Here is a 24,334-nt window from a genome sequence, read left to right on the forward strand (position 1 = left end):
GCCGCGTCCTCGGCGATGGAGAACTCGGTCATCGCGCAGCGTGCGCCGCATGCGCGACATGAAACTCGTCGTCGGCGCCTTAACAATTTCCGAGCCGCGCGGGGCGATCGATGCTGGTCTGGACGTCTGGTCAGTTGTTCAGCACACCCGCGGAATCTCTCGATCCCAATGCGGGCACACACATGTTTGGGATTAGAATACGTATCATTGGAGGCACGCGGTAGCTATTGAAACACCTGCAAGTTTTTTTTACAAATAAGCATGCTAATTAGATTAACATTTCTCGCCACAATACGAACGGAGCTGCTATGAAATGATAATTTATTGGATATAAGGATTTTACTTATGGAGACTTGCGACCATATTCACAAATCACAGGACACTTTGATGATCTTTTTAGGATGTCAACTCCGGTGCACCTCCAAGGAGGTTAAGGTGTGATTTGCAACCAGAGCAAATGTAGACCGTGAGAATCAGGTGTGCACTAGAGTTCAGTGGTGGCAAGAACCGGTGATATTCGAAAGCTGTCTTAGGAGATAAATGATAATGTGGCAGGGAAGAGATAGAGATACCAGTAATGAGAGGACATAATGGCAACTAAACGGTTCGGTATGGTCATGGCAGCGACTTCAGCAATGTAGTTTATGGTGTGACTGAGGTGGCGATAATGGTGGTTGATATAGGATGGCATATCCTCCGAGGAGCGTCCACTTGGCCACCTAGCCCCCTCGAATTCTAACTCAAGATAGAATCATTGTTATTTGGCATTAAAAGAAAACATGATCCAACCATACACCACTAAAATAAATAGAAAAATTTGGATGAAAATCATATGCACAGCAAGCAAATCATCCCACTAGACTAGGTCTAAAATCATTGCCAAGAAGTAAAGCGGTATCAATAGCACTCGAGTAAGCCTTTCGCTACCTTAACATCCCCACGTGCACCTCGAAAATCTGCATATATGTGGTCGTCAACTCCTCATCAATGCACCATCTAGCGACCATTATATAGATATCACAAAGCTCCCACGATGGGATATTAGAGGGAGATAGGTCCGCTAAGGTTCGCGAAAGAGACACAAGTTATAGTCATGATTTCGACGAAACATGCATCACATTGGAGAAGAAGAGTGAAGAGAAGAGAGAAGGGGAGGGAAAAATATGGATGGAAGTACCCTCTTATCCACACAACTCAGGACCGTCACGGTGTCGAAAACATCTCCAATAGCTAGTCAAATAATTTGTAAGTTCCATAAAAGTTAAAATTACGTAAGATTGCCATGTAATAATATTACATTAATATCATGTAGGACTGTCGTGGAACTCGTCCAATGATTTGTGGGCCTGATGGCCTATAGACCCACACGGTAGTGGAACAAATCTCTCAGTATGTAGCTACTGCGGAGTAACTACGTACGTTTTGTCTACCGGCACCGATACGCTGCTGCAGCTGGCTTACAGTCACTGTTCACCCTGTTCACATCATTGGCGTACGTTGCAACCATGCTACAGTGGTCAGCCGATCGGTTGGAAGGGGCCCGGGGACAAACCGCGAGTGGCGCAGACGGAACAAACCTGTGGATCGCTGCCAGCGGGCCCGCCGTCAGCTGCCGCGCACGCAGCCTTTCCCCTCTCCTTTTCCTTTTCCCCGGCGACTATGGGTTTGGGCCGGGCACGGGACGACGACGCCGTTCACCAAACCACACAACCCCGCGCACGCGCTCGCGGCCAGCCAGGTCGCACTCCCGCACAGCAACACCAGGCCAGAGCGCTAGCTTCCTCCTCCGGCCCTCCCCCAGCCGTCAGTCAGTCGCCGCCCCTTTTGCGGGAACGCTCTGCGAAGCAGGCGCCCTCTCCTCCCCTCCGTCCCTCCTCTTCTCCTCTCCCTCCCTTTTTATACCACGTCGCCGGTCCGTCCCAAAGCTTCTCCTCTTTCCGCGCCTGCCACTCGTCCCTCCTGGATCAGTGAGTCCCGGAGTGAAGGATCCGGCCCTTTTTAGCTGCTTGTGGTGGCGGTAGTTGGTTTCTGGGGAGTTGCACCACCGGCAAGGGGAGCAGGAGGAGAACCGGAAGGGGAGCTGCTGCTGCCGCGATGGACTCCGGCAACAGCGGGAGCCTCCAGTCGTCTAGCGGCGGCGACGACGAGTTCGACTCGCGGGGCGGGGGCGGAGGAGGAGGGGGCGCCGACTCATCCCCGCTCTCCGCGTTGCTCCGCCCGTCGCCGTCCCCCTCGGCCGCCGCGTTCTCGCTCCACGGCAACTACTTCGGCCTCCAGGAGTTCACGTCCGCGCCGCCTCCGCAGCAGCAGCAGCAGCAGCAGCAGCAGGCGGGTGCATGGTCGGGGTCGTTCGCCGGCGCTTCGGGTCTTCCCTCGTCGTCCTCGCCGCGAGTCGCGCACGCTGACGCGGGCGCGGGCGCGCGCCCGCAGGGCGCTGACGCGGCCGTGGCGGCAGCGCAGGGGCAGGGGGCCGGGATGGGCGCGCCCGCGCCGGCGCAGCCGCCGAGGGGTTCGCGGAAGCGGACGCGCGCGTCGCGGCGGGCACCCACGACGGTGCTCACCACCGACACCTCCAACTTCCGCGCCATGGTGCAGGAGTTCACCGGCATCCCGTCCCCGCCCTTCGGCGCGGGCGTCGGGGTCGGCCTCGGGGGCCCCACCGTGTCGCTCCGCACCCGCTTCGACCACATCTTCCCCCCGCCGTCCTCCCTGCGCTCCGGCGCCGCCGCCGCGGACGCCGCTGCGTCACTGCCGCCGTACCTCCTCCGCCCCTTCCCACACAAGCTCCCGACCGCGCCCTCCGCTTTCCCGCCCTTCACGACGTCGTCGTCGTCGTCGTCCACGCCGTCCTCGTCCAACATCGGCACCGCCAATGCCAATGCGGCGACGGGCGCGGGCACCACCGCGGCGGCGTCCTCCAACCCTGCCGCCCCGACAGCGGCGGCCGGAGCGGGCGACGCCTTCCAGCAGCTGACGTCCTCGGCGCTTCTCAGGCTGCAGCAGGACGCCAGCAGCTACCTCTCCTTTCAGAACCTCCTCGACTCGCAAACCTCGTCGCAGTCCATTTTTGGCGCGGCAGGCGGGTTCGCGCAGCCGTCGCGGCTGCACGATCCGACGCCGTCGCCGTCGGATTTTCTTGCCGGCGTCGGCTCCAGCAGCCACGGCCTCGCCCACGGCGGGCTTCTGGGCTCCGAGGGGCTGCACTTGCACCACTCAAGGAGCGACGTCCACGGCCACGGCGGCGACGAGCTATCGGGCGTGGTCGCGGCCGGCGCGTCGGGCGGCAGCTGCAAGCTGAACTACTCGTCCCACACCGGCGCGGCCACCTCGTCATCAGCTGCGGCCAGCGCTGACAAGCCACCGGACGGCGGCGCCGGTGCGCGCGGCCGGCCCGGGCGAGGCGACGGCCTTGACCCGTGGATTTGTACATCGGAGTAGGGATGCATGCCGCCGACCATGCACCGGAGCGTCCACCCTGTGAGCTGCTATGGCTACGGTGAGACGAACCAAGCCGAATCCGCCATGCATGACAAACAAATGTCTGATTAGCCTTTTTAGCCTTACACCTTTTGTTACTTGTTATTAATCACTTCTTTCCTGAGGCAGTTATTCGTAGCCCCTTTGTACATTAAAAACCTCATCACCATCTTGCCTCGGCTCGATCTCACTAGATTCTTAAATCAATCGCACGCGATTTAGACGTGCGAATGAAATAGTGTCTCATGCTAAGATACCGTACTCCCCAGAGAGAGAGAGCTAGGAGAGAGAGAGGGGGCAAGGCATGATGCAATTCGAATCCGAAAGCAAGCAAGCAAGCTGCTTGGTTCTTGTTCTCTAGTGCTCCCCAGCAGCGTCATGTCCCCGGCACTGTCCACAAGTCGAAGCAGCAGTTGCTGTCCATCTGGCTCGCCGACTCCGTTTCTGGTGCGTAATCCCGGGGCCCTCCGATCCGTCCCCAACATGAGTGCAACAAGTAATCCCCACCGGCGGCGGGCCGGCAGCGATTGGCGGCGAGATTTCCGGCCCCAAGCAGTATTTCCCCCCATGCGAATTTAGTTGCTCCACCGGTCCCAACCGTCGCTCACCAAACCGCATACTCTTCTCGTAGTGTATGCGAGCTGCAACTGCTACATACTCCAGAGGGGACGGAGACAGGGAGAGATCGCTTGCTACAAAAAGTCGAAAGCGATCAGAGGCGGTAGTCGCCTACCGGCTTCGCATCGATTCTTCGATGGGAGCCAAGTAGCTAACGCTAACCACTCCACTCCGGGCCACCGTGAGGGCGATCGATGGAGGGACTGTTGAGGGAGGAGGAAGAAGACGACGGATTTGATTGGTGGGAGGGGACGGGGGCGGGGAGGGTCGGAGGAGGAGACCAACAACCGTAGCGTACCCTCTACCTCCCGCGAGCTGACCGTGTTTAGCCTCGCACGGCATTAAAGAAAGATCGCAGCATGTGACGGGCCGTCACGGTCTTAATCAACCCGGGATCCTCCTCGCCATTGATGAAAGAGAAATGGATGGAGGACGGAGGGGAGAGAGAGGGAAACGGGACGGCATGATCTTTTTTAATCCGTGCCAAGGTTTTTGTACCATGTGATGTGGTTTTCTGGGCCATTGGGGTGGGGTGGGGGGGTTGGGGGGGGGGGGGGGGGGGGGGGGTGCGAGAGGGAGATTGGGGGTGTGGGGTGAGCAGCCAGACCAGTTGTTGCATGTGTCCCCCCTTCCCTACACTTGATTGCACTCGGATGGACAGGTACTTTTTCTCGTTCATATCCATGGGGGGCTGTCAGCTGCGTTGGATTTACATTCAAGAGGAGATTGCGTTTGATCTCTGCACTTGATTGCTTGATTGAGATTTTCTCCCCTTCTTTTGTTTGGTTTTGACACTCGCTGTACAAGGCTTTGTATGCTAACAGTATTGCCTGGTGGGGAACTGGGGATACGTAGCCCTCTCCATCTTCGCTATCTTCTCAGTTTCTTTCTCAAGGGTTCACGTCCATCTGTACGTCACCCGTACGTATTTCTCTCCCAGAAAAATAAATGTTGCTAAAACGATCACCAACATAAGCTAATGTCTCTGAAATCATCCGGTTTCACATTGTCGCGCGTGCATCCCCTACATCAGCGGTAACGTGTTGCCGCAATATTCTAGCGAAAGTTTTTACGGTTACCTGTCATGAAAGTGACACCAATCCTTTGTTTTTTTTTCTTTTGACAAGTAAATAAAGCTAATCTATCATTAGGGCGGGTGCAGCTTTTGAGAAGAAGGTTGGATGAGCGAGTGATTACCTCGAGATGATTAGCCACTGCATTGGTTGGAATCGGTTGCAGGCAGTGATTACCTGACGAAAACCAACCGGGGGCCCGCCCTTATATAACCCTAATGGCCGTAGCCAGATGTAAAGCGAGAAATCTGATTGATGCAACGAAGGACGGCATGATTAGCAAGCTACTAGTCCGCAGATCCGTCTCCTCCTTTCACCGTGTCCTCTGCTCTGGTGTGGTTCGGGGTCGTGTAGGCTAGTGGTAACATGTGAACCCCCTTGCTGGCATCATGGTCGCCCATTTGCAGGGGAATAACTCTGTTCTGCTGCAATGATGCCTATTTCCCCTCTCTCTCTCTCCACAATGGCTGTATCAATGCATTGCTTCTCTTTCTCTCTCTCTTCCCTGTTGCTGGCTTGCTGCGCTCTGCCGAGGTGATGATGAGGGTGATCTCTCGCACAGGACCCTGATCCTGGCCACCTCAAATTTCGAGCCAAACCCAAAAGTTTAGGGGCTTTTCAGAGCCGGAACGGAAGTCTGGCCGGCAAGGCACAGGCCACTCCACTGCTCCTGCTGTCCTGCTCGAGCTGGTGGCTGCTGGCTCGCCGGACCGGACGGACCGCCGGCCGGGGCCGGGCCGTCATAGTTTCCGTGCCCAATTAAATGCCGGCCGCCGTGTCACCAATTTGCCAGGGCAGCGCCAGGGAGAAGGGGTTGCAGTTGCAGTTGCAGTTCTCTTTATTGGCGTCGGCATTGTGAGGACGGGCGGCGATGATTGCTCCTGCAAGAACGCTGAAGCTGCAGCTTCATTCCAATTGTAGCCTGGTCGCACTACTCCTTCCAGCACTTTAATTGCTTGGCAAATCACATTTATGTATACGTCCCTGTGTTAAAGCAGATGGTACTTCCGTCGGCACGCTGTTGATAGCCGCCGTGCCTTCTTCGCCGGCCAGCGCACACGGCCGCCAGAACGGCGTGGGCTGGGCCTGGGCGTGAGGGCGTCCGCCCGAGGCCACCTGTTCACCCCGTCCGGTCGCCCGGCGGCTCTCCCATTTACGCTTGTTCTTGAAGAGCCGCCGCGCGTATGGCATGTCCCCCGCGTCATCCACGGCCGCCGCTGGGCTGGGCGGGCGCGACGCAGCACGGCGCGTGCACCTGCCCAGGCCCGTGCTGAGCAGGCGCGCGCGGCGGGGTACGATGCGTACGGCGTGCCAACCCGGAGAGGGGACAGACGAGGGTGTTGCCGTCGCCGGCCGGCCGGCTGGTCTGGCGCTGCTGCTCCGTACGATCGATGGAGCCACAGCGGCTGCCCCCCAAGACGCCGAGCAGCGAGCACCGCGTGAAGCAACACGGCAACCATCGGTCACGCCGGCTGCTGCGCGCCTGCTCTCTGCTTCCCGGCCGAACGATTGATTCCCTTCCCCCAGCACACCTGGCCTGGCTCGCCGGTCGCCGCCGCATGCATGTTCGAGCGCCGTGCCGGGCTGCCGGCCCCTCGATCAACAGGAAGAGGAGCGCCGTCTGGAGTGAGTAACTGGCAACGGGACAACCATGTCCCGAATCAGCGCCCAGCAGCGAGCAGAGCATTGAACCATGGCGAGGCCGAGGCGAGCCGGCCAGGAGCATGCGGCCGCCGTACTAGGAGCCAGCGGCCTGCGGGCGCGCGCAGAAAATGATGCAACGTGCCCAGTCGCCAGCACATGCGACTCTACAGCCCGACAAGCCGAAGCCTGCCACGCCACGCCGCACGGGCAGGACCTGGTCAAGGCTGGCATGATGGCCCTGCCGCCCGCAGAGCTGCCCGACGGGCGACAGGCCGTAGCAATCCTAGTAGTAGCTGCAGCGGAAATGCTCGCTGATGTCGACCAGGCAGTGGCCTGTGGTGGACTGGTGTTGTGCTCGCCCCGATCGGTGGTCAGGCTTGCCCGTTTGGCCCGGTCTAGGCCGCGCGCTCGTCACGTCCGCCACCCCTCGTCCATCCGATTGACGCGCCCCCGCCCATCACCCGTCGTCCGTCGATCAGATCAGCTGGAGGTCGTGAGGGAGGTTGCCAGGCCGCGCGACGGCGACCGGTGCAGAGAATGCCCTGTCTTTTATCTCCGGCCGACCGGTCTTTGCCTCGTAGACCGCGAGCCGCGAGCCATGATATGGGCGCGACGTCATCCGGAATTATTCCCTCACGGCAATGCCTGTCCGAGCTAAGAGCAGCGGACAGTCCAGGAACCCCACTTGTCTTCCTGCCACGGGATGATTGGATTCCACTCCGCCCCCCGCCTCCATGCTCCATGCCTGCTTGTCTTCGGGATTTTGAACCTTTATTAGCCTCACTCGAAGAGTTTAAACTTTCGCTCTAATCTTTGCGAAAGTTTATTAGACCTCACTCAGAATTTATTTGTACTCTCCTGTAGGAGGTCGTGCGCGTTCTAAAACTTGCTTCTTCTTAATGGAATTCTTACTCAAGCAAGTTCTCGAAAAAAAAAAAGAGTTGGTACGCTAATTTTTGTTTACTCAAATTATGTAGCCCGTATCATGTCCATGGGAATACCCACTTATTTGATATATGTATGCGCTAAGACATTAATATGAATATTTGTATCCATACGCTATTATAATATGGCACTAAATTGGACAAACCTGAGTCCATTTTCCAGGATTTTGCACTATTGGAATGCACATTTATATTTTCAAAATGGAATATTTGACATTGTCGTGAAGAATAAACACCTTGCGGAACTATCTAAAAGTTATCAATATGTCTAATGAAAATGGTGTTAATTTTAATGTTCGTAAATGATGTGCATCACCGAAACACAAGTTATCTCTATGAATAGTGACTAACGATATTAATTTAATATTACCGATAATGTAACCATTGAGCTTAATTAATTTTCATACATGATAATTTAAATGTTATAATTTTTTTATCAAATAAAGTATTGTTTGTATATTTAATTTATTTATTCCTTCATACAATATTGGTATACTCATAGTTTTATTGATTTTCATATATTTAATTATTTGACTCCAAGCTATATTTGTCTCCATGTGTTAATACTTGTACTTTTACTACGTACTTGTGTAATGATTTTATTCTTTTAGGACCACTCATAAAGGAAATTGATATTCTAATTCCAAATCGAGTAGAAATTTGGACGTGAATCTGAGTTCGAATTGTTGGTTTACATTCACATGTGAGAATATCCGTATTAGAATCTGAATCAAAATGTGAAAAATTGGTGCCATGCGAATTCGATCATTTTCTTTCCCTAATATGTTTATCGAATTTGAATGCCACTTGTGAGGTCCGTCAGATATAGCTCCTCGTTGGCCTAAGAACGTGACACACAGGCATAGGCCGGTTCTTGTGTTTTGGGTCACTTTCATTGTTATGTGCCTTATTACCTTGTCATCCAAATGACGCTGTGAGCTCCAATTGCGCCTTCCAAGCGTGGTGCCATGGCCCTCATCCTTTTCTTCGAACCCTCTATATGTGTGTCCCTTATCACAATCTATAGGTCACAAGTATACTATGTATATGATCTGTTATCAAAACGTTTGTCCACGTTTTGTGAGGCTACACATTGAGCCTGCTTGATTAGACACGAGCAAGTCATAGACTCATATAGAGAGTAGACCAAGGTGATGCCATCCATTTGTGTATTCAAAAGCTCCCTCCAGGATACAAGCATGAAAGCATCCTTTGTCATCCATACCGGTTTGTTTATATCCAGTTTTGATTCGTCAATTCTACCTCTTGTTTGCTCGAGTACAAAACCGTCAATTCTCGATAGAACAAGGAGCAATGCCAATTTACCTGAACTAGTTCATCGACCCATACTCCCGCACGGACAATTAATTTTAAAAGACATTGTATTAGAAAGTTATTAGAACCCCAAGCTAATAATCATTTTTTTACCCATGACTCTGATTTATTAAATATTGTAGCACAATATTGTGTACTTATTTTTTTCCAGCTTTGATTGACTTGAATAATAACTACTCTATAATTTTTTTCTTTCACGATACTTTCTTTTTTTTCATTTTGCATCGCACCTCCATACATTGTGTTTAACATGAAAATAATTATTTTTCATGACTTCCTCCCATACGTCTACAAATTTTCTACATGATAACACCATCATGTATACCTTAACTTAGTATTTTTATATTAACAATAATAAAAATAGGTAATTTATAATCATATATTTGTTTGTATTTGCATATTTTTTATAATGAAAATGCAGATAATTATATTAAGATTTAGATGCTTACATTAGGTTATTTTTAATAACAACATATGTGGGTATTTTTGATAAAATTGTTTATGGGTATTTTAAGTTATTTTTACAATAATATGTATATATAATTCGATGAAAATTATGGGGTTACTTTGGATTATTTTTTTATAATAGTAGAGATGGATGATTTAGATATAAGTTTAGATGTTTATTTTAGAATATTTCCATAATGATAGGTTGGATAATATTTTTGAAAACGTGATAGACCAATGGCTATGATTATTAGAATCTACAGGATTGATGCCTGAATGTTTCTAATTTTTGTGAGAATTTGTAGTATTTATCTTTTTTTTACTAGTACATGTTGTGAGAATTGATATAGAGTCTCCAATTAAAAATATGAGGGCACATAGATAACGATAAAAATTTACCTTAAGCTTTATCTAGTTTATTAAATATTCTAAAATAATACTTATATAGGAATATACTTATTATCTTCATTCGATTGTGGTAGACTTTAGTTAGTAATTACTCTATAAAATTTTAATCTTCATTTATTTAGAATCTTTCTTTTTTTCACTTTTCATCGCAAGAACGTGCTTGAATTTATTGAATGGACCCTATGTTTGATCTATATTTTTAACATGAAAATATATATTCGTATCACTTCCTCTATATATTTATAAATAGTGACACATATCTTGTGTATATACCTTAATTATTACGTTCTATATAAACAATGTAAGGAATAGACAATTTATAATCATATATTGGAGTACCTTGGGGATATATTTTAATGAATGTTATTTGAATTCAAATTTAGGGTTACCTCATGTTATGTTTAATATTAGGATATGTGGGTAATTTATATGCAAATTTAAGGGGTTGCTTTAAGTTATTTTTGTAATGTTAGTCGTGGGCAATTTACATGCAAATTTAGGGGTTATTTTAAATTGATTTTTATAATGGTATAAGTGGTTGATTTAGATGAAGATTAGGGGTACTTTAGTTTATTTTATATGATAGCAGCGGTGAGTAATTTAAATACAAATTTAGGGGGTTACTTTAGACCTTTTCATAATGGCAAGATGGGTAATTTTTTAAAAATACAATAGGTTCCATAGTTATGATGATTTGAATCTACGAATATATAGCTAGATGTTTTTTTTTAAGAATTTCTAGGATCTCTGGAGTGTCTATTTAGAATCCTACGCTGTCTCGATTAATCTTTACCTATTATATATTAATTAAAGCAAGTAACGTTTCTGCCTGGATTTTTCGTCCGTCGGGCTATTTTTCAAAAAAAACCCTGACATTTCATGATATCAACCCGCAGTCCCTTGAGGGTGGAACTCCGACTTGCCCGACCCCGAGTGAAGCTCCGCCTCGCCCGACCCTGAGTCCTGGGGTCGGGAGTGTCCGACCCCTGAGCGGAACGTTGGAGTAGTCCGAGGCTATTTTTCAAAAAAACCCTGATATTTCGTGATATCAACCCATAATCCAATTTTGAGTATACGCCCGACCCTTGGTCCCGGGGTCGGATGCGCCCGACCCCTTGAGGGTGGAACTCCGCCTCGCCCGACCCTTAGTCCCGGGGTCGGATGCGCCCAACCCCTTTTTCCCGGGGTCGGATGCGCCCGACCCCTTGAGGGTGGAACTCCGCCTCGCCCGACCTGAGTCCTGGGGTCGGGAGTGTCCGACCCCTGAGCGGAACGTTGGAGTAGTCCGACGCGAAGTCGAATCCGACGCGTAGTCGAACTCGAACTGGTTGACTTTGAACGTCTCCTCCTCCTCCACTTCCAGGAGGAGGCTCCCGCCCGTCGAGAATGGCCACAGCCACGACGGCACGGCCGTCACCTCCAGGAGGTCCTCATGTCCACCGACGACATCCCGCCATCCTCCGACGTCGACGCCATCATCCTCCGATTCTTACGCCACTTCAGGGACCCGCACGACGCCAGCCGTGTCGACCAGGTAATGGCCACCGCATCCTCGAGGCGGCAGCGAAGCGGGCAGCGATTGGAGTGGAGGCCAGACTGCCAGGAGAGCTCGCTTCCGAATTGGATCGGAATCGAAGCTGACTCGGGGCCAGACTGCCAAGAGAGTTCGCTGCCGAACCGGATCGAAATCGAGGCCGACTCGGATAGAAATCAAGGTTGCGTTCTTGCCTGTATAAATAGCTGCGGGGTTGTGGCCAGGAGCCCAGGACCTCCTCGCCATCGAGAAACTGCTCAGCAACACGCGTATAGATCACCTCCATCAATGCCAACACGTGAGCAAGTAATGACCCGTAGCAACGCACGGGCATTTCTGCTAGTAATAATAAGCGACTCTCCTCGAAACCTGACGATCCATCCGCAACACGCGGAGCGGCCGTGCGCCAGCGCGAGCGCGACCTGATCGCGGATCGCGCGAACCTCCCCGCGGCCCCGGCGCCAAGGCGGGCGGCTGCTCGGCAGCTGAGCCGCGCGCGCAACCGCGAGCAATAAGCGTTCCTGTCGGCGTCACGCGGCTACGTACGTGCGTCCACCAGGGCAGTATGCGTGCACGGCCGCCGGCGCCGCCCCTCCTAGCGTAAACAAACCGGGCTCTGTGGTGGAAGAGTTCGTCGCGATTGTGTCACGGTGCCCCGTGGCGTGCGTAAGCCGTGATGGGATTATGGGAAGCGTTTGGGTTTGGTTGGGCGGACGCCGGACGGCATGGGTGGACGAGTACGCCGGAGACGGCATGCGAAGAAGATTCTGACGCCCGGCCGGGGTAATTTTTGAGGGAGGTTAGGCGCGCGGCGCCGACCGGTGACGGACGACTGACGGCGGCGTACGTGGCTGACCGGGACCCGGTTTTGAGCTGAGAATTCCGCGGACCACGGAGAAAACCTGTGAGGGCGCCGAGAAAACACTTGGAAAAACGGGGCAGGAGGTTCGCATGACTTGCTAAGTTTGTGGTCGCGAACGTCCAGCGCAGCGAGATTTATAGCTGAGAAGGACCATTAGTGACGGCAGCCAAGAATTTCTCTTCATCTCTTCTTTCTTCGATATAAAAGCCAGCATTTTTATTTTTATCAGGTTGGTTGGTGCGTGTGCGTGCGCGTGGGCCAGCGACGCGGAGAACAAACCTACGCAGGAGGCGGCCGTCCTGGCGGGAGGTTGGGGAGCAACGGTACGGCCGCACAGGGACGGATCGGTGGAGCAGATCTTTGCTAGATTTGACCAAAAGCTTCAGTACGCGTACGATCCATCACCTAATCTCTACACCTTCTCCTTTTGCTAAACCGAGTGAACCAAGGTGCAGACATGGTGATTTACAAAGCAACTTAACCGCAATGGGTGTGTATCAGGCACGGGCGATTATTCTTTTATAAGATTATGACGAAAGAAATTTAAGGCCTCCCGGCCGCATAGTGACATGCCGTGGGGTCATTATACTTTTGCAAAATATTTTTTCTTTTCTGAAATAAAAAAGAAAACATTACCATGATGCTGAGCACTCATCAGTCACCAGCCGAGCTTCATCAGCGCCATATTTTGGAGCAACCAGCAGAAAGACACGCGCGCACCAGTCACCAGACACGGACGCGACGCGACCCCCTTGGCTTTGCTTTGCACACGGAGAGGCCGGCCAGCAGGGCGAGCACTTGGCCAGCCGGTTCCGATGATGCCCAATCACACGAGCCCCATATTGCGGCCATCATCAGGCTGCGCTCCTTTCGCCCGGCAAAAGACCACCGCGCGACAGTGAAAAGAGGGGGTTCCCTGCCTGATGTGGATCCTGAAAGACGTTTTGTCCAGGAAAGGAACCAAAGCGGAGCCTAACGCACACGAGTTGACATCATAAGGAGGGCAAAAAAGCAACGCAGCTTTTGCTACTTTCTGAAAGGCCCTCGAGCAATAACGGGAGGGATCGGAGATCATCCTGGGAAACGCAAAACATTTTCGCTTGCTTTTCTACGATATGCCAATCTATATAGCTTGTTGAGAAAAAAAAAAGGGGTAGAAAGGAAGCCTGATCGTTGCTTTGTTGATCGATACTGCAAGCTACTTAGGTGGAGCGGCGGTTCTAAAATAAATTGTTAGGAGGAGCTCTTCCATTTATCTTCTGCCTCTAGTCTCTCCTTTCAAGCTTCGATAGATGTAAAATTGTAGAGGAGCTTAGAAAGGGCTCCATAGCTCTAGCAACAGTAGGAGGGGCTCAAGCCCTATCCACCCCGGTGCTAGATCCAATGTATAATCAACCAGTTTATTGGTTAAGCTCAATAAAAAGAACATGACCTTGTTAACTTTTTTTTTAAGGAGAACCTTGTTAACTTTTATCGTGCTATAACTAAGGGGGAAACAAATCCCGCGTTCCATTCTTTTACAAATGGGACCAGTTGGGTCGTTTTCATGTGACGAAAGAGTTGTTGCCTTGATCATCCCTACAAATAGCCCAAGAATCTACATGGAAATCATGATTCTCATGGCCTGGTCAATCTGGACAGTAAGAAACGATTGGTTGTTCAAAGGAATTGACCCAACAGTCCAACAATGCAAGAGGAAATTCATCTCCGAGTTTCCTACCCTCTTGCACAAAGCAAGACCAACAATGGTTCCCAATATGACAGTTTGGATACAATCCTTATAATAACTCTTAGCCTCTCATCTTTGGTTAGAAACCCCTGGCTTCCTGCGAAGTCTTTCTGATTCCTTCTTCGCTCTTTCTTACTTTTGTAACTCAACTCTTTCCTTTATTTATTAATACATATTCAGTAGGGGATTAATTCCCCTCCCGTTCTTCAAAAAAAAAGAATCGATCGCCTAACATGGTAGTGGGTTAATAACCAAGTTAGTTTGTTTTTTTAAAAAGAATATCTTTATTCCGGTCTTTTCAAGAGTTTTATATCTAACTACTCATTAGAGTTCACCAATGGCTTTGACCAATAAAGATGAAAAGAAACCTCAAACACCATTTCACAAAGAATCATACTATTTAACCTTAAGATACGAGCATCATACTCTTGGTCTAGAATCTAAAATTCTAGACGTCGAAAGAGAGCGGGGCAGAAGACCCTGAAACACGGCTTACTAACACGGGTAGCTTGAGTTTACGTTGGAAAGCCCCTTTACTACCACAACAGCTACTATACGTGAAGAAAGGTCGATGAATTGTCAGGATAGTCTCACGTCTTTCAGATTTTATCTGCAAAAATGGCGGACATACGTACGAGCATACGACCACATCTACCAAACGCTCCTCACCCCGTTTACACGTACAGTGTCCGGAGCGCACGGGACGGGCTGGACACCGGTGGCGTCAGGCTAGTGTGAGCGTGACGATCGAGTGAAAACCTAACCCAACGGCGGCGGAGGAATAAAAACCAGCGGGCGGTGGCGACCGGCCTGGCGGTGCGCCGGCAATGTGGACTTGGCGCGCGGGCTCGGCCGCGCGTTTCGTCCGCTTCCCGTTCCCGTCCCCCGCTCGGCCCCCCCCACCCCGGCCGGACAGCCGCGAGAATTGCGGCGGAAAGCGGCACGCCACGCGCCGTGGTCACGGCCCCCGCGGCTTCATTCCCTGTTCCGAGTTGGACGTGAGTGACCACGGTGTGACGGTGACTCCGTCGTAGGCTGGGGAAACTACCGAGAGGAGCGGAGAGGGAGCAGGAAAGTGAAAAGCCGAAGCTTATCCACCGGAGCGCGGCAGTTGGGCAGGCTGAGGGACCGGAAGAGGTTGGCCGGCGCACGGCGCACTGCCGGCGGCCCCGCCCCACCGTCCGTAGTCCGTACCATGCGCGCATTGACCCACCCAGGCACCGGCCGGCGGCCGGCTCTCTCCACTGCCGGCAGGAGATATCTCCATGTCGCCCGCCGAGCACTGCCGCCGGCGACACGAGCGGACGGGGAAAAAGAAACCGCGGAACGAATAAACGGGGCTGTCCTGGATCGAATCCGTTTGCAAAGGTTTTTTTAGGCCAAACCACGTGATCGTGGGACGCTGATCGTGCCAACATGCTGCATGCGTTTGTTTTGACCGTTTATTGTTTTGGCCGTTCCGGGCAGCCGTGATTGCCGCAATACGGCGAAAGGATAAATTAGATGATATCAGGACGCACCCGCACGTGCCCAAGCGAAAAAAGCCATAATTTCTGGCGGCCGTAAAGCATGATTCGGAGAGCACACGTAGATCATCTGGGTAATATTACACGGGCTTTCGTGGGTCTCCGAGGATGATGCCTAGATGGACATTGCCAATATTATGCAAATCGGTAAAAGGACCTTTAGTTCAGTGGTTAGAGTAACTGAGTAGTATTTTGCATGTTTAGGTTCGACTTGCTGTAGGAGCGAATTAAATAAGGTTGGAACTAAAAATAGGTCGTACTTCCCTGCTGACTTTGATAAAAAAATATTACACAAATTGATCGTCACCACAAGCCAATCCAAAAGCACCCTTTCAACCACAGCTTGCAGAAACAGTTTTTGAGGAAGGATAGAGGGCGCAATCACACTGGACTCGTTTTCATATACAAGAAGATCTATTTGTACCTATGCAGAAATCTATCCGTCCATTTAAAATCTCAGAATAGTATAAATTCCTAACAGTGTTATTTGTACCCGCGGAATCTGAATTCTATCTTTCGAGAGGAGCGTTCTGCAGGATACATTCAAATTCTTCCGACCTATCAATTGCTGCTTTTTCGCGGCTCGCAAAAGCCTTTGGAGTCCCCGATCCGAAAACGATTCTCTCGTTTGGGGCCTGCCTAGCTTTTGGGCCCCCTCGAGGTCCAAAAGTGCAGGACAGTCCTAGTGGCCTAGGAAGATTGAAAGCCATGGACCGGACCCCGCCGGACCTGCTCTGTCCTGCGGGCCCTGCAGCCCACCAAACATCGTGGGGCCAGCAGAATGGATGTCCCCTGATGATGATGTGAGTCACACGGTCACTGACATTCTTTATGTTTTTGGAAGGAGGCTTCATTATCTGGGCCTAGCTGGGAGAGCGAGTGATTCTGTCTGTGTGGGCCTGATGTTGGGGGCGGATTTCTACGGCCGGTTCTTGATTTTCTTCTGAGAGGAGATGGGCTTGATAAAATCAGTCCGAAACGTTGTTTACTAGTTGGGCCAAGCCCATATAGGTTTTGCGAAGGGAAGCCCATACCGTGACGTCACAAGTCCGACGTGGCATCTGGAAGGCCGGCGCCGACTGCGAAAAGCCACGTTCCTCCGGGCTGAATATTCTGACGAACATCCTCCTGCTCCGGGACACGTGGAAGCAAAGCAGGCGAAGTCCGGCGAGCTGATTCACCAGCTGTTATGCACTACTACAACTACTACACTGAGAACGGGTGTCTACGTCAGCGTCACTGCGTGACAGCTGATCTGGTGCCTAAAATTCATCGAAATCCTGCAATTTCCAGCAGAATATGCGGTGTGGGAGGTCAACGGTAAATTCTGTTGCTAGCATTGGTCCACGAAATCCTCCGATCGTCTGGACCAGCAATGAAGGGTGGCGATCGCATGCGCTGCCGCTTTCCGAACGCGTCGGGGGCAGACGACGACGATGCCAAACGCCACTGCTCCCAACGTTTCCACTTCGAACATTTCCACGAAAATCTCGCCGCTCTCGCGAAGGAGGAGGACACCACCGGTCTTGCTTGCTCCCCAGTCCCCATCCAGGAGCGTTTCGCTGACCAGGCCGCCGCCGCGGTGCGCGAGCCGGGCGCCGGGCGGCAGCCATGGACGCGGCGGCAGCGGGGAGGCGGACGCTGGCGCTGGTGAACCTGGCTGCCATCATGGAGCGGGCCGACGAGGCGCTGCTGCCGGCGGTGTACCGGGAGGTGGGAGCGGCGCTGCACGCCACGCCCATGGGGCTCGGCGCGCTCACGCTCTACCGTTCCGCCGTGCAGGCCGCCTGCTACCCGCTCGCCGCCTACGCCGCCGTGCGCTACAACCGCGCCCACGTCGTCGCCGTGGGGGCCGTACTCTGGGCCGCCGCCACCTTCCTCGTCGCCGTCTCCGGCACCTTCGCCCAGGTTTTGGTCCACTTTATCCTACACCTTTTTTTTTTTTTGCCGTGGAATATCCGCGAGTTGGTAGGGTACTGGTCCAATTCTGCGCAGTCCTTGATCGGATAGTGCAAAAAATTGGGGGTACGGATGGATCCTATGGGTATATGCTTCGGTTGCTCGGCAAATAATGCAGTTCTTTTGCTAGAGTAGGTTGTGGCTGTGCTTTGCTGCTGCTGCAAAAGACTGATCAGGAATCCTGTGCAGTTTTCGCGTTTTCTTAGACATTTAGCTGCGAAATTTGACATGCTACAACAAATGAAGTTTATATCAATGTAACAGAAGAATACACTTACACGGAATTTTATTGATTGCCTTTTAGAAATATAAATCTGAATTATAATCAAGCTTCAGTTGCAATCTGCAAATAACGGATTTAATGTGGCTCAAACAAATACAGGAGTGAAGTGTACTATAACTGCCATATGCCCATATGCATGCCCCTTTAATCGCATTCCAAATTCGTACACTCGTTCGAGAGTATCTGATGTGCATTAAAGACTCAAATACAGTTGGATCTCTCTGTCATGTGAAATGTAATTGTTTATTGATCAAAATCGAATCCCAAATAATATAATCAGATATTTTTCTACGTTGGTTTGTATGCAGTGAAATTCATCTTAAGATAAACTTTCTGTTACTCAAAAGAGTATTGAGCTATGTAGATATAGATACCTTGCTTTATCCTCTGAGCACTGTGCTTGCTTGGAAAAACTCCCTATACTTGTTTGAATGGTCCATGAATCCTGCCACCCCATTGATTTGTCGAACAAAAAAGATTACAACATTTTTTTTGCATGAAAATGCGTTCTTGAGCAGGTAGCAGTAGCTAGAGGTTTGAATGGTATTGGCCTAGCGCTTGTCACCCCTGCAATCCAGTCTCTAGTGGCAGATTGCTCTGATGACAATACCCGTGGTGCCGCATTTGGATGGCTTCAGCTCACAGGCAACATAGGTTCAATCATTGGAGGTTTGTTTTCCCTGATGCTAGCATCAACCACAATCATGGGTATTGCGGGTTGGCGCGTTGCATTTCACATCGTTGGCCTCATCAGTGTTGTAGTCGGTGCACTGGTGGGTCTATTTGCAGTGGATCCCCATTTCCTCAATTCTGGAAATGGCGAGCGACTCTTGCGCAAGTCTGCTTGGGAAGAGATGAAGGATTTAGTGAGAGAAGCCAAAGCTGTTGTCCAAATCCCCTCATTTCAGATCATTGTGGCTCAGGGCGTCACAGGTTCATTTCCATGGTCTGCACTATCCTTTGCCCCAATGTGGTTGGAGCTAATGGGCTTTACACACAACAAAACTGGACTTCTCATGACAACATTTGCATTGGCAAGCTCACTTGGAGGGCTATTAGGTGGAAAGATGGGGGATCACTTTGCTGTTCGCTTCCCGGATTCTGGCCGAATAGTCCTGTCACAGATAAGCTCGGCTTCTGCTATTCCATTGGCTGCACTATTGCTGTTAGGGCTACCCGATGACTCCTCTTATGGTTTCTTGCATGGACTTGTCATGTTTATTATGGGCCTGAGCATCTCCTGGAATGGTCCTGCTACAAACAAGTTAGTACATTTTCATCTGTCGTTTTATTGATTTCTTATTGAACATATGATCAGCACCAGAGTATGCACAGGGCATCCATTTCAGCATGAGTACTTTACTGAATTTTTACTGTGAATACATCTTATGTTTATAACTTGAAAGAGAAGCTAGTCTATGAAATTCCTGCATGTTGGCAATAATGATTCTGTTTCATTTACAGCCCCATATTCGCAGAGATCGTTCCTGAGAGATCAAGGACTAGCATATACGCATTGGACCGTTCTTTCGAGTCAGTCTTAGCCTCATTCGCTCCACCAGTTGTCGGTTTCTTAGCCGAGCATGTCTATGGTTACAACCCCATCTCCTATGGAGCTGGGGCTAGCAGTGTTGGCAGGGACAAGTCAAACGCTGGTGCCCTAGCCAAAGCTCTCTACACGGCAATCGCCATTCCTATGCTGCTCTGCTGCTTCATCTACTCCCTGTTGTACCGGACGTACCCACGAGACAGGGAGAGAGCAAGAATGGACAGTCTGATTGCATCGGAGCTGCAGCAGATTGAGCTGGAAAGATGTCATGGAGTAGTAGATTGTTATGCTGGAAGTAAGGATGGCGCCACTGTGATCGATATGGAGTACAGCGAGGAAGATTTTGATCCAGATGACGATGAGAAAGCGTTGATGGATCAGCAGGCTGAGCAGTGAGCAGAATGGCAGTGTCAGGTGACCAAGGAGTAATTTGGCGAAGAAAGCTCCACATAATTTACTAGAGCTCTGCGAAATTGACTTTGGGATTGTATAGGAAACACGGAGTATAGTATGAGCCAACTCCTAACAATGATTGGGAGGCAATTATTGTATTTGGGGGTTGCTAGCGTAGAGTTTCAATCGGTTGGTTCAATTCGGTTTTTTGGAAGTACAAAGCATTAAACCTTCCAGCTGTGTTTATGCAGTGAGTATTTTCTTTTCCAGGCTTGCGCAGGAGAATACATGGATAGTTTGAACTTGACGAAGCTGGGTTGAAGAGTTCCGCAGGACGAGTAAGCTTATTTCTGTGTCGCTTGTAAATTTGTGGTGTGAAATATTTTTGAAGCATGACCGAATGAGATTTCAGTGCACTTTCCTTCAGGAAGAAGATTGTGCACTATAACTTGAACTGAAGTGAGTTGCACGCAACAGTTTCTTGTGTGCGCGCGCGCGTGTGGAGATGCAGGCAACAGTTTCTCCCAGGTGGAAGTTATGAGTGGATTAACATTATATTCACAAATTATTACAGAGAAATCCAATCTGTGTGTAACTTGCCCGTCTAGCTCAGTCGGTAGAGCGCAAGGCTCTTAACCTTGTGGTCGTGGGTTCGAGCCCCACGGTGGGCGATGGAGTTTTTATTTTTTGCTGGGCCATTCTTGTTAAGGTGGGCCGCTTTATTTGGCCCATACTGTTAGGGCACTTCGGCTCTTTTTTTTTCTTTCTTTTGCACAGTTTTTCCTTTTCTTTTTCCCCTATCGCCAGCGGAAGAATCCGGGAACCTCTTGAGCTGAAGGCGTTCTAGCTCAGGATGGCCAATGGTCCATTTCAGAAAGAAAAGCGCCATGTTTTGGGCAGCAAGGAAGACACCATGCAGCCATGGGAAGTTGGAACCGATCGAACTGAACGAGTTCCAACTATCCTTGCAAGTCATTGTCCTCTTGTGTCCCTAGCTGCATGGGTCTGTGAAAGGGGAGTGCTTATGGATTTCATCCGCTCCAACTCCACCTTGCTTTCATGCGCCTGCAATGCATTGAGCGCGAGCGAGCGAAATTCAGGGTTCCACTGGACACAGGCGTGCACGATCAACAGCGCTGTTCTTAGAAACGGCGCCAGAAATAACTATTTGCTCAAAGGACATGGTAATCGATTGTAAAATTGTAAAGTGTGCAACGAGGTCCTAATCTATTGCACGATCCCCAAAAGAATTCACAGTCTACATCTGATTCTGACAAAGTAGTATGCTCCTAATAATATGTCACAGGTAATAAACAACAATGCCTGGTTCAGTACCCAATTCACTTGCATGCTGGCCCTACAAAAACCTCATCACCCGTAAGAAACACCCTGCGGACGCCACAAGCACACGCAAGTTGAAATATAAAATTTCCCGCGAAGAGGATCCGTTGGCAGGGAGGAGAACCCGGATCGCCGGCGGGGCAGTACTAGAGCGGCCGGAGATGGCAGGGGCCGCAGGGCTAGCCGGCTACTGCTGGAGACCAGAAATGGCCGACGACCTCAGCGTATGCCCACCCGCTGTGATCGTTTGATAGAGCGGACCATGGAGCAGCAGGACCGGGACCGGCGGCGGACGCTGGCGCTGGTGAACCTGGCTGCCATCATGGAGCGCGCCGACGAGGCGCTCCTGCCGGCGGTGTACCGAGAGGTCGGCGCCGCGCTGCACGCGACGCCCGCGGGGCTCGGCGCCCTCACGCTGTGCCGCTCCCTCGTGCAGGCCGCCTGCTACCCGCTCGCCGCGTACGCCGCCGCGCGCCACAACCGCGCGCACGTCATCGCCGCCGGCACCTTCCTGTGGGCCGCCACCACCTTCCTCGTCGGCGTTTCACAGACCTTCGTACAGGTACTTGCGCTTGCTCTGCTGCTACTGCACTTGGGGGATTTGTAATTTGTGCCGTGGATTGTAGATCTGCTCTGCTAAAGATTGGGATTGTGAAATGATATCACAAAGCTGCCATTCCGGCTAGGCTCCGCTTGAAATCTTGAGAAGCCATTCCGGCTAGACTCCACCGACGACGGCACGCGCGGCTCGGCGTTCGGATGGCTGCAGCTCGCCAGCAGCCTCGGCCACGTCTCCGGTGGTCTCGTCGGCCTGCTGCTGGCGCAGACCACGGTCCTCGGGATCGCCGGCTGGCGCGTCGCCTTCCACCTCGTGGCGGCCATCAGCGTGGCCGTTGGTGCCCTGAACTGGTTCCTCGCCGTGGACCCCCATTTCTCGACGAGCCACGACGCTGGCCACCGGCGCGACGGCAGGCCGGTCGCCAAGAAGCAGCCTGCCACCGGGCGGCAGGTCGTCAGGGAGATGATAAGAGCAAGTTTAATAACGCAGCTAGCAAGCAGGCTGCAAAGTTTCTCTCAGCCTTTTTCTAGTCCACTCGTACAATGGTTAGCTCTTCACCATTAATACATGGTCCACAAGTCATTCTTATAAAGTTTTTCGATTCCTGTGCCCAAGTCGGCTGTAAGCTTATAGCCCGCTTCTCCTCTCTCACCTCTTCTCTCTCCTCCACGTTAGCATTCAGCCAGCTTACAGTCCCTTATTATACTTGCTCTAAGGGAGGCCAAGCTCGTGGTGTGGATCCCGACGTTCCAGATCTTCGTGGCGCAGGGTGTCAGTGGCTCGTTCCCATGGTCGGCCCTCTCCTTCGAGCCCATGTGGCTCGAGCTCATCGGCTTTAGCCATGGCGACACCGCCGTCCTAATGACTATCTTCTGGGTAGGGAGATCCCTCGGCGGCAAGATGCTGCGAGGCCTCCCCGACGACCCGTCCACTGGCGTCGCCTACGGCGCCGTCCCGTTCGTCATGGGCATAGTCATCTCCTGGAACGGTCCTGCCACAAACTTGTAAGCTATTTCTGCATTCAAATTTTCATTCAAATCAACAACCGACTGTCAGATTTTGACTTAATTTTGTCTAGTATTGCGGTATTAACGTATTCTGATCTTTGCAACTCTTGCTCGTCGCTGTGCAGTCCTATTTTTGCAGAAATCGTTCCGGAGAGGTCAAGAACAAGCATCTACGCTCTCGACAAGTCCTTAGAGGCGGCGTTGTCATCGTTTGCGCCTCCAATCGTTGGCATCTTGGCTCAACGCGTGTACGGATACACGCCGGATGACAAGGGGAAGAGCATTAACCAGGACCGGCAGAATGCGCGTTCTCTGGCCAAGGCATTGTATGTGGCTATAGCGGTACCGTTCATAGTTTGTGCCTCTATGTATTCTTTCATGTACTGCAGTTACCCTCGAGATAGGGAGCACGCGTGATTCAACCAGAGACTGTTTGAATCAGAGCTGGAGCAGATGGATTTTGAATTTCCCCTAAAAAAATCCCCTAAAAAAAAGATGGATTTTGAATCAGAGCTGGAGCAGATGGATTTTGACCAGGTGGATGATGGTGAGAGAGGCATGATTGGTGCTGTGTATGATAATGAGGAGTTGCTCGAAGCTGAGAAGGATACTGCGAAATTGTTAGGAAACAGGGGAATGTGAATAGGAAGGTGAGGATTTGACACGGAGCATTTTTTTCTGAGAACAGACATCATTACATCATTGCAGCTAAAGTTCTGCCGTGCATAATTCTGAGCAACAGGCTGTTCGGTTGTGCCACAAACACCTTGATTTACTGCAGCAATTAAAAAGGAGATTTTATACAATCGAGGAAGTAAAGCTTGCCAAACGGCTGGACTGAACCTACTGTTTGGTCATGCAGCTGCAGCCGAAGCCGCTGCAAATAATCTCAAGCAAACAGGTCATTATTTCCGGAAAATCTAAAGTCCTGGAGACAAAAGTTATAACATGCGCAAAATTGAGGGGTTCATTTGACCGGTTACTTTGTACCCCCTCCGTTCCAAATTGTAGGTCGTTTTGACACTTCTAGATTCATAGATTTTACTATCTATATAGATATACACTATGTCTAGATACTAGCAAAAATTATGCATCTAAATATGCTAAAATAACCTACAATTTAGGACGGACGGAGCAGGAGGTACCAAGGCCCTTAGTATATAAAGCTAGCTGAAAAATGGATATTCATAAATATATAAATGAAAAAGCTAACTCAAGATATACATAAATATATAAAGATAATAGCATATGGATTTCTATTGTTTAGCAATCATGAAAAATGTCGATTTAATATGTAACTACATACATAGCCTTTCGATATGGGAAAATTTGATGTCGGAGACAGATGCTGGTTGAAATTCCTTTTTATGCCATTGTCCTAACTAATTCAGAGTTTAGGTTCTTGTTTGAAACCAAAAGGAGTTGAATAACAAGTACAACTAAGGTTTCAACTTAATATACGGAGGAAAGGAAAAATCTTTTTTTTTTTTGCAAACTGCGGTAAGTAAGATTTTTTTGGCAGGGAAATCCTAACCTAGCCATAGGGAACCTCCTGCATGCTACTCAGGTGTTCTAACCACTAGGCTAGAGGATATTTTGTGCAGTAAGATTAAAACTGACAAGCCAAAATATGGATTCATGACAAA

At 50.6% G+C, this 24,334-nt stretch overlaps 2 protein-coding genes and 2 non-coding genes across 5 annotated transcripts; all 4 read left to right on the forward strand.

Annotated features, from left to right (window-relative positions):
* The first annotated feature begins 1,675 nt into the window (after positions 1-1,675).
* LOC117842743 (uncharacterized) lies at positions 1,676-3,667 on the forward strand. The gene has a single exon (XM_034723246.2). The coding sequence runs from the start codon at positions 2,095-2,097 to the stop codon at positions 3,436-3,438; it is 1,344 nt and encodes a 447-aa protein (XP_034579137.1). The 5' UTR covers positions 1,676-2,094; the 3' UTR covers positions 3,439-3,667.
* Positions 3,668-16,948: 13,281 nt separating this feature from the next.
* Positions 16,949-20,525, forward strand: LOC117842108 (uncharacterized). Of its 2 annotated transcripts, none has more exons than XM_034722462.2 (4): positions 16,949-17,505; positions 18,358-19,103; positions 19,304-20,119; positions 20,194-20,525. In XM_034722462.2, exons 1-3 carry the CDS (start codon positions 17,209-17,211, stop codon positions 19,782-19,784), a joined length of 1,524 nt encoding a protein of 507 aa, XP_034578353.1. In that variant the 5' UTR covers positions 16,949-17,208; the 3' UTR covers positions 19,785-20,119; positions 20,194-20,525. The 2 variants fall into 2 exon arrangements, with proteins under 2 accessions (XP_034578353.1, XP_034578352.1); XM_034722461.2 differs by having other exon boundaries at positions 20,209-20,525.
* TRNAK-CUU (transfer RNA lysine (anticodon CUU)) lies at positions 20,380-20,452 on the forward strand. The gene has a single exon. It is a non-coding gene; the product is annotated as a tRNA-Lys (tRNA).
* Positions 20,526-20,679: 154 nt separating the features above from the next.
* Positions 20,680-23,726, forward strand: LOC117842109 (uncharacterized). Its single transcript, XR_011897641.1, has 4 exons — positions 20,680-21,744; positions 21,829-22,112; positions 22,368-22,685; positions 22,814-23,726. It is a non-coding gene; the product is annotated as an uncharacterized protein (transcript).
* The last annotated feature ends 608 nt before the right edge of the window (positions 23,727-24,334 follow it).

The sequence above is a fragment of the Setaria viridis genome, chromosome 2 (assembly GCF_005286985.2).
Source record: "Setaria viridis chromosome 2, Setaria_viridis_v4.0, whole genome shotgun sequence".
Lineage (NCBI taxonomy): Eukaryota > Viridiplantae > Streptophyta > Magnoliopsida > Poales > Poaceae > Setaria > Setaria viridis.

Excerpts from the sequence above, each read along its gene's own strand:
- LOC117842743 (XM_034723246.2), top strand. The coding sequence starts at position 2,095 with ATGGACTCCGGCAACAGCGGGAGCCTCCAGTCGTCTAGCGGCGGCGAC.
- LOC117842108 (XM_034722462.2), top strand. The coding sequence starts at position 17,209 with ATGGACGCGGCGGCAGCGGGGAGGCGGACGCTGGCGCTGGTGAACCTG. Across the intron at positions 17,506-18,357 it reads TCTCCGGCACCTTCGCCCAG|GTAGCAGTAGCTAGAGGTTT; the intron begins GTTTTGGTCCAC and ends GTTCTTGAGCAG. Across the intron at positions 19,104-19,303 it reads AATGGTCCTGCTACAAACAA|CCCCATATTCGCAGAGATCG; the intron begins GTTAGTACATTT and ends TTTCATTTACAG.